This window comes from Phoca vitulina, unplaced genomic scaffold, assembly GCF_004348235.1.
Source record: "Phoca vitulina isolate PV1807 unplaced genomic scaffold, GSC_HSeal_1.0 scaffold51, whole genome shotgun sequence".
In the NCBI taxonomy this organism is placed as follows: domain Eukaryota; kingdom Metazoa; phylum Chordata; class Mammalia; order Carnivora; family Phocidae; genus Phoca; species Phoca vitulina.
Window position 1 is genome coordinate 10,609,147 of NW_022589754.1, and position 10,476 is coordinate 10,619,622.

Below are 10,476 nucleotides of genomic sequence, written 5' to 3' on the forward strand. Positions count from 1 at the left end.
TTCTTATCTATCAATAATCACTCTGTAAGTAAATGGACTAAATACTACAATCAAAAGACATAGGGTACTAGAATGGATAAAAAAAAAAAAGATCCATCTATCTATATGCTGCTTACAAGACTCATTTCTTTTACTGTCATTATTAAGACATATATTTCTTTTTTTTCAAATTTTTATATAAATTCTAGTTATTTAACATAAAGTACAATACTGGTTGCAGGAGTAGAATTCAGAGGTTCATCACTTACAACACCCAGTGCTCATCATAACAAGTGCCCTCCTTAATACCCATCACCCATCAAGCCCATCCCCCCACCACCTCCCTCCATCAACCCTCAGTTTGTTTACTATCATTAAGAGTTACAAGAGACTCATTTTACACCTAAAGACACCTGCAGATTGAAAATGAGGGGATGGAGAACCATCTATCATGCTAATGGACATCAAAAGAAAGTCAGCTTAGCCACACTTACATCAGACAAACTAGATTTTAAACCAAAGACTGTAACAAGAGATGAAGGGCACTATATCATAATTAAGGGGTCTATCCATTAAGAAGATGTAACAATTGTAAATATTTATGCCCCCAACTTGGGAGCACCCAAATATATAAATCAATTAATAACATATATAAAGAAACTCATTGATAATAATACAATAATAGTAGGGGATTTTAACACCACACTTACAGCAATGCACAGACCATCTGAACAGAAAATCAAGAAGGAAACAATGGCTTTGAATGACACACTGGACCAGATGGACTTAACAGACATATTCAGAACATTTTATCCTAAAGAGCAGAATACACATTCTTTTCAAGTGCACATGGAACATTCTCCAGAATAGATCACATACAAGGTCACAAATCAGTCAGCCCTCAACGGGTACAAAAAGACTGAGTTCATGCCATGCGTATTTTCAGACCACAATGCTTTGAAACTTGAGGTCAACCACAAGAAAAAATCTGGAAAGACCACAAATACATGGAGGTTTTAAAGAACATCCAACTAGAGAATGAATGGGTTAACCAGGAAATTAAAGATGAAAAAAAAATGATACATGGAAGCAAATGAAAATGAAAATACAACAGTTCAAAACCTTTGGGAGGTAGCAAAGGTGGTCCTAAGAGGGAAGTATATAGCAATACAGGCCTACCTCCAGAAGGAAGAAAAGTCTCAAATACACAGCCTAACCATACACCTAAAGGAGCTAGAAAAGGAACAGCAAATAAAGCCTAAAGCCAGCAGAAGAAGGGAAATAATAAAGATTAGAGCAGAAATAAATGACATAGAAACCAAAAAAACTAGAAAAGATCAATGAAACTAAGAGCTGCATATTTGGAAGAAAAAAACTGATAAACCCCTAGCCAGACTTATCAAAAAGAAAAGAGAAAGAACCCAAATAAATAAAATCATGAATGAAAGAGGAGAGATCACAACAAACACCACAGAAATAGAAACAATTATAAGAGAACATTATGAAAAGTTATATGCCAACAAACTGGGCAATCTGAAAGAAATGGACAAATTCCTAGAAACATACAAATGACCAAAACTGAAATAGGAAGAAATAGAAAATTTGAACAGACCCATAACCAGTAAAGAAATTGAATCAGTAATCAAAAATCTCCTAACAAACAAAAGTCCAGGGCCAGATGGCTTTCTAGGGGAATTCTACCAGATATTTATTTTTTTTTTTAAGATTTTATTTATTTATTTGAGAGAGAGAGAATGAGAGACAGAGAGCACGAGAGGGAAGAGGGTCAGAAGGAGAAGCAGACCCCCCGCCGAGCAGGGAGCCCGATGTGGGACTTGATCCTGGGACTCCAGGATCATGACCTGAGCGGAAGGCAGTTGCTTAAACAACTGAGCCACCCAGGTGCCCGAATTCTACCAGATATTTAAAGAAGAGTTTAATATCTATTCTTCTCAAACTGTTCCAAAAAATAGAAATGGAAGAAAACTTCCAAACTCGTTCTATGAAGCCAACATTACCTTGATTACAAAACCAGACAACGACCCCACTAAAAAGGAGAATTACAGGCCCATATCCCTGATGAACATGGATGTAAAAATTCTCAACAAAATACTAGCAAATCATATTCAACAATACATTAGAAGAATTATTCACCACGATCAACTGGGATTATTCCCGGCTGCAGGGGTGGTTCAATATTCACAAATCAATCAATGTGATACACCACATTAATAAAAGAAAGGATAAGAACCATATGATCCTCTCAATCGATGCAGAAAAAGCATTTGACAAAATATAGCATCCATTCTTGATAAAAAGCCCCCAACAAGGAGGAACAGAGGGAACATACCTCAACATCATAAAGGTCATATATGAAAGATCCACAACTAATATCCTACTCAATGGGGAAACACTGAGAGCTTTTCCTCTATGGTCAGGAACAAGACAGGGATGTCCACACTCACCACTACTATTTAACACACTACTGGAAGTCTTAGGATCAGCAATCAGACAACATACAAAAAAATAAAAGGCTTACAAATTGGCAAAGAAGTCAAACTGTCACTACTTGTAGACAACATGATACTCTATATAGAAAACCGAAAGACTCCACCACAAAAGTGCTACACTTTTAATAAGTTGGAGAAAGACAAATACCATATGATTTCACTCAAATGTGGAATTTTTTTTTTAAAGGGACTACCTGAAAAATGAGAATTTATTATTTTTTTTTAATTTTTAAATTTTATTATGTTATGTCACCATACAATACCTCATTAGTTTTTGATGTGGTGATCCACGATCCATTGTCAAACGTGGAACTTAGGAAGCAAAAAAGATGAACATATATGAAGGGAAAAAAAAGCAAAAAGAGAGAATGAAAGAAACCATAAGAGACTCTTAAGGACAGAGAACAAACTGAGGGTTAATGGAAGAGGTGGGTGGGGGATGGGCTAGATGGGTGGTGGGTATTAAGGAAGACACTTGTTATTTTTTTTTTTTTAAAGATTTTATTTATTTGACACAGAGAGAGACAGAACACAAGCAGCGGGAGCAGGAGAGGGAGAAGCAGGCTCCCGGCCGAGCAGGAAGCCCAATGCGGGGCTCGATCCCAGGACCACGGGATCACGACCCGAGCCGAAGGCAGATGCTCAACAACTGAGCCACCCAGGCGCCCCAGGAAGACACTTGTTATGATTAGCACTGCGTTTTATATGTAATTAATTAATTAATTAATTAACTCAGCAAAGTTGCAAGATATAAAATTAGTGTATAGAAATCTGATGCACACACCAATAACGGAGCAGCAGAAAAAGAAATCAAGGAATGCATCCCATTTACAAATGCACCCAAAACCATAAGATACCTAGGAATAAACCTAACCAACGAGATAAAAGATCTATACTCTGAAAACTATAGAAACTTAAGAAAGAAATGGAAGACACAAAGAAATGGGAAAAAATTCCAATGCCATGGATTGGAAGAACAAACATTATTAACATGTCTATAGTACCCAAAGCAACCTACACATTTAATGCAATCCCTATCAAAATACCACCAGCATTTTTCATAGAGCTAGAACAAACAATCCTATAATTTGTATGGAACTACAAAAGACCCTGAATAGCCAAAGCAATTCTGAAGAAAAGCAAAGCTGGAGGCATCATGATTCCAGACGTCAAGCTCTATTACAAAGCTGTCATCATCAAGACAGTATGGTACTGGCACAAAAACAGACACATAGATCAATGGAACAGAACAGAGAACCCAGAAATGGACCCACAGCTATGTGGTCAACTAATCTTTGATAAAACAGGAAAGAATATCCAATGGAAAAAAAGACAGTCTCTTCAAATAATGGTTTTGGGAAAACTGGACAGCAACATGCAGAAGAATGAAGCTGGAACTCTTTCTTACACCAAACACAAAATAAATTCAAAATGCAGAAAACCTGAATGTGAGAAAGGAAACTATTAAAATCTATTAAACTATTAAAATCCTAGAGGAGAACACTGGCAGTTAACTACTGTGACATCGGCAGTAGTAACTTCTTACTAGATCCGTCTCCTGAGGCAAGGGAAACAAAAGGAAAAATGAACTATTGGGACTTCATAAAGATATAAAGCTTCTGCACAGCATAGGAAACAATCAACAAAAAAAAAAGGGAGCCTTTGGAGGAAGAAAACATATTTTCAAATGACATATCTGATAAAGGGTTACTACCCAAAATCTATAAAGAACTTATAAAACTCAGCACTCAAAACACAAATAATCCAGTTAAAAAATGGGCAGAAGACATGAATAGGCATTTCTCCAAAGAAGACATCCAGATGGCCAGCAGACACATGAAAAGATGCTCAACATCACTCATCATCAGGGAAATACAAATCAGAAGCACAATGAGATACCACCCCACACCTGTCAGAATGGCTAAAGTCAACAACTTTGCATCCTGGCAAGGATTTGGAGAAAGGGGAACCCTCTTACACTGTTGGTGGGAATGCAAACTGGTGCAGACGCTCTGGAAAACAGTATGGAGGTTCCTCAAAAAGTTAAAAATAGAGCTACCCTAGGACCCAGCAATTGCACTCCTAGGTATTTTCCCCAAAGGATTCAAAAGTATAGATTTGAAGGGGTACACGCACCTGGATGTTTATCGCAGCACTATCCACAACAGCCAAACTATGGGAAGAGCCCAAATGCCCAACAACCGATGAATGGATAAAGAAGTGGTATATACATACAATGGAATATTACTCAGTCATAAAAAGAATGAATTTTTGCCATTTGCAACAAGGTGGATGGCGCTAGAGTGTTTTATGCTAAGCAAAATAAGTCAGAGAAAGACAAATACCGTATGATTTCACTCATACGTGGAATTTAAGAAGCAAAAAAGATGAACACATGTGAAGGAGAAAAAAGCAAAAAAGAGAGAGTGAAACAAACCATAAGAGACTCTTAAGGACAGAGAACAAACTGAGGGTTAATGGAAGAGGTGGGTGGGGGATGGGCTAGATGGGTGGTGGGTATTAAGGAGGACACTTGTTATGATAAGCACTGCGTTTTATATGTAAGTGATGAATCACTAAATTCTACCCCTGAAACCAATATTACACTATATTTTAATTAACTAGAAATTAAATAACAATTTTTTTTAATTATTAATTAAAAACAAGGATTATTTTCAACATTTGGGGTGGGAGAAGTTAGGGTTAACAGAGGGTTGCCAGATACAGCAAATAAAAATACAGGACACCCAGTTAAATTTGTATTTCAGAAGTATGTCCCATTCAATGTTTAGGATACACGAAAAAAAGTTCATTGTTTATCTGAATTCAAATTTAACTGGGTGTCCTGTATTTTACCTGGTAACCTAAGAAAAAAGAACTAAATAGACTCAAATTCAGTTCTATTATGGTTTTGTTTGTTTTTTATTTTGATTTTTTTAAGCAACAGGTAAAAGCAAAGTGGGACATAAAAGCTTTTCCGGCAGGTTTAAACCAAAGGAATGTTTTATTTAGAGTTAATGGTTAGTTAAAGCTCTGAAAACATACACTCTATTTCCAGAGCTATTTTGTATAATGTGATCACTACAATAAAGAATAACTCCAAGGTTTGCCATGGTATGCAGATGTTTTGTAAATGATTTTCTGCCTCCTTCCGTCACCCTCAGAAACCCCCTCCCCCCAGTGAAGTACTTGGAGCAAAACTAATCTGATGTGAAAAACTAAAAATATATATATATATTGCTTTTACTACCTGCCAGATACAATCAGCAAGGCCACAATCTCTAGCACCTTCTTAAAAAGCTGTTAAAATAGTGTCAATATTTACCTACACCTCAAAGCAGAGTTTAATCTGAGTGTTCAAAATCAGGTAGAAAAAGAAGAGAAACTATCATTTTCCCTTAGAACCCAGGCTTCAGTCATTCAGAAGGTTATTTTTTTTATAATGATTGAATATTAATTCCCTTATGTGTCTGGTACTGTGCCAGGCCAGATTTTCTTTGTGCCTCCCTGGAGTACAGACTAGTTGGTGAGACGTTACTAGGATATGCCCCATAAACATTATTAACAAAGGTATGCATAGTTTAAAGAGGTGACTCCTCCTTCCTGGCCTAAAAGCCAGTTAGAAAATTCACGTGTAGGAGCGCCTGGATGGCTCAGTCGGTTAAGCACCTGCCTTCGCCTCAGGTCATGATCCCAGGGTCCTGGGATCGAGCCCCGCATCGGGCTCCCTGCTCAGTGGGGAGCCTGCTTCTCCCTCTTCCTCTGCCCGCCACTCCCCCTGCTTGTGCTCTCTCTCTCTCTAATAAATAAATAAATAAAATCTTCTAAAGTTAAAAAAAAAAAAAAGAATGTGAGTTCTATGTATAGGTAAACTCCTTTTACTGTCTCCTGGCCCTTATGAATGCAATTAGAACCATGCACAAATCAAAACACAACGGCTGGCACAGCTCTTCACAGTTTGTAACAAACGTTCAGACAGTATCTTGTTTCAGCATCCCAGGAGTTCCATGAGATATTACCACATCCTCATTTAACAAATGATAAAGCTGAAGCACAGAGATGCTAAACATCTTGCCTAAGATCACTCTGGATCCTGCTGTCTCTTTCCAAACTCACAAAAGAAAAAAAAAAAAAAAGATTTCACTTACACTCGGATTTACTATACAACCCAGGATTTTCTGAACAATGCAGTAAAATCAAGTATTGATGCTGTCATATATGAATGCTGAACTCCATGCCCTCTCCAAATCCTACAGCAACAGTTTACCCTTACATTGTCATGAAGACCCCTTTGTGAAATGTAATGAAAGCTAACGAATCCTTACCCCATTAAAAAAAGGCACATATGCAAATGTTCATAGTAGCATTATTCATAATAGCCAAAGAGTGGAAACCACCCAAACATCCATCATCTGAGGACAGATAAACAAAATGTGGTATATCATCAACACAGTGGAATATCACTCAGCTAAAAAAGGAATGGTGTACTGATACAATGTGGATGACACTTGAAAACATTATGCTAAATGAAACTAGTCACACAAAAGACCATATGTTATATGACTCCATTTATATGAAATGTCCAGAATAGGCAATTTTGAACAGAGACAGAAAGTATATTAGCAGTTGTCGAGATTAGTGGTTGGGTGGGTTGAGGGGCAATGGGGAGTGACTGCTCATGTGTATGGGCTTTCTTGCTGAGGTGATGAAGATGTTCTAAAATCGATTGTGGTGATGGGTGCACAGCCATGAACATACTTAAAAACCACTCAATTGTGCACTTTAAATGGTGTACTATATGGCATGCAAATTATATCTCAATAAAGATGCTATTTAAAAACAATTACTAAAATACACATAATGAAGAATATTTCCCAAATCATTTCTGATAGTTCACCAAGGCCCTGAAACCCATCCACAGGTGCGGTGGTGTCCAAGAGTCAAAGTCAGTAACTCCTGATCTACAGGAACAAGACTCATCATCCTATTTTCTTTGTTCTACAGATGAGTTTTATTTCAGCTTCCCCTACTGCAACTACCAAACCTGTACCTCCTACTTTTTAAGATCACCATTTCCACCTATTAGATCACATGACCACAGTAGTTTTCAATATTGATTCATTACATCTAATAGGTGAGACAAGACTGATACACAACAACATACAAAACAGAAGGTGAATCTTTTATTTAAAAAGCCAGGGAAGATCAGCAAGGAAGAATGATTAAAGGAAAGCTTCTTGACAGAGAAATGCTGGGTTTGATCTTGAAGAATAGGTAGGATATGAAAACGAAGAGAAGGAGTAAAGGAAGGAGTAAAGAGAATTTCAGAGGAGAGCAGAATCAGGGATGTTTCGGAATAGTTCCTAGGAACCATGAAGAGAGGCCTTAATGTCAAGGTCAGGACCCTGGACTTTAATTGACAGGCTCTAAGAAGCCAAGGAAGGCTGCTGAGTAGGGTAATCAAAGCTCTATATTAAGATTGTTCAGGAATATGTGGGAGTATGCGGACGGCAGAAAAACTGAAGGCCAGGAAACAAATAGGGAACCTATTAACAATAGTATGAAGAAAAAGTTACTACAGTATGATTTAGAGAATGACATCTTGACCCAGCAGCCATTTTAAAAGATCAAGGCACCCACTGAAAAAGGAGTGCTTTGACATGCAGTAGCTACTCATTTAAGGTGCTGCCAATATGGAAACCAGCTGTGGTTCATCATAGTACATATCTCCCTTGAAAAACCCCATCCACAACATGAGTTTTGAGATCTCCTCAAGACAGACTTTTAACATTACTTCTTTGGCTATTTGTGGGATTTTACTTGGCTGTTTGTGGGATTAGGAGGGGGCGCCAAAGATTCCTTTAGGTTCCCTTTGCGCCATTAACTCTGCAGGAAACATTTGAGGTTCTGTAACTTTACAAAAATGAATCCTGGTAAGAGTTGAATGATAAGCTTCCACGTGACCAACAAAACCCAAACTCCAACACTAAAAGCCCTTAGGCAAAATGACATATTTGCAGTAGCAAACACTAAACGGCCAGAGAACTTGTTGAGCACAACAGAATTCCCTTGAAATTGCTTTATTTCTATTTGTGAGCCCGAGGTGATTTGTGGTAGGGCATAACCTCGGCAGCAACCATTTCTGGGTGATAGACCAGCACTGGACAGATAGCGTGGGCGCGTTTACAGCCAGGACTGGCTGAGGATTAGGATTCGCTCAGAAGAGACAAAGAGGGAGCCGGGGGCTACTTAAAAGTATTCCTCCTTTTACCCGGCGATGTTAAACGCAGGGACTAGGAAAGACAGGGTTGGCGGCCTGAGTCACGTGACACCCTGCCCTGCCCCATCGGCACAAACTAGTTTCCCAGAGTCCGAACCGTTACCCCTGAGCCCTTTTACTTCCAGTCCCTGTCCCCTCCTCCCCCGCCTTGAGACACCCTCCACGTCCCGTTCCCCTTCTGATCTCGGCTAACTTGTCCCGGATGATGGTCTGCAGCTCCCGGATCTGATCATTCATAGGCAGCAGTTTAAGCTGCGCCCCGATCTGCTCGGAGACTTCGCGGTCCTCTAGGAGGGATTCGCTGGTTGGTGCGTCACAGTTGCCACCGCCACCGCTGCTCTCTGAGTTGAGGCTGGCCGCGCCGCACGCCGGAGGACCCAGCTCAGCCGGTACGCTAGAAAGAGCATGCCCTGCGAGGAGAGTCGGCTTGGCCTTGGAGGCGCTGTTTCCCTCGGCCTGGTCTGAGATCAGGTCGCCAGGTCGCAGCGGCTCGGAGCTTGGGGTAGAGACAGAGTTTGCTTTCTGGTTGTGACAAGGCACGGAGTCCGAACACCGTAAGTCCATGGCCGTACACCAGGCCCCGGGCTGTCCCTGCGGCTACCGACCCCGAAGGCTGCAGGAGGGCAGGGAGAAGGGGCTGATGCTCATCAGCTCTCCTGTTCGCCCCGGACGCTTCCAAACTCTTACCCGGGGTTGCCCCTCTCACCCCCGGGCCTCCGTAGGTTCCCCTCGGCGCGCTGCGTCCCTGCCCCGCCCACACCGGACGTACGGCCTGCCTCGACACTATTGGCTTCTCTCCCTGTCACTCTCCAGCGAACTGCTTGTAACCCTTGGAGTCCCCGGGCTGCCTGGGTTCCCACACGTTAGCCTGGCGGACGGGATGAGGCCAGGGTTGGTTGGTGGCAGGGTCTTCCGGGAGCCCTTAGGGGTTCTGTATGCAAAACTTTGAGTGTGTGGTAGAGCCAGAAAAATCTAGCGGTGGAGAGTGATAAAATGATTACATATATAAGGCCCATTGGTTTTAGACTTTGTGTCTTGGCCGAGAGATTATACTTCGATAACTGCATCTTCAGTTAGCTTGTCTGTGTCACCAAAGGGGAAGTAAAAACTGCCTGGCAAACTGCCGAAGAGCCCGCCCTCTACTAGACCGTTCCACAAACTGCAGCTTCCCGAGTGTGCTTGACCACTAGTGTTTTCCTTATCTTCTTTATTCGCTGGGACCTACACTGAACGGTTACCATGGGGATTCTGACAGCATTTCAGATCCACGACCACTTTGCTTATTTTGAGTACTTGGAAAAACAACTTTTTTGATTCTTTTGAGAAAGAATGTCAAGGCAGCAGTACTTTTCAACACCAGTGTGGTGTTAGAACAACCGGAGATCTTGTTAAAATGCAGGTTCTCATGGCCTACCTTTGAGCTATAACGTGAACATCAGAAACCTGCTAATTCTGCTAAAAGAAATGTTGAGCGGCATTTAACAAGTCCCTTTCCCTCTCTGGACTTGCCTTTCCCCATCTATCAGTGAGACGCATTAACTATTTGACTCCTAAATGTTCTTCCAATTTTGACATTCTATAATTCTATTTTGCCTTCCAAAAAACCCAATTCTTAAAATTTTCTTTTCCACAGAGGCACATAAGCAACACATGAGAGATTCAAAGTAACATGAGTAACAGATAAGAATATCCCGGCCTCTGGCGGGA

General features: G+C 40.5%; 1 protein-coding gene across 3 annotated transcripts in view; it reads right to left on the bottom strand.

Moving 5' to 3' along the window:
* UPRT (uracil phosphoribosyltransferase homolog) overlaps window positions 1-9,558 on the bottom strand; it is a 28,843-nt gene extending 19,285 nt beyond the window's left edge. The window contains exon 1 of one of the 3 annotated variants that reach the window (XM_032387899.1): window positions 8,963-9,558. In XM_032387899.1, coding sequence (XP_032243790.1) covers window positions 8,963-9,333 — 371 coding nt within the window. In that variant the 5' untranslated portion in view covers window positions 9,334-9,558. The remainder of the gene's footprint in view (window positions 1-8,962) is intronic. The other 2 variants (XM_032387900.1, XM_032387898.1) reach the window with 2 other exon arrangements.
* Between the last annotated feature and the right edge of the window lie 918 nt (window positions 9,559-10,476).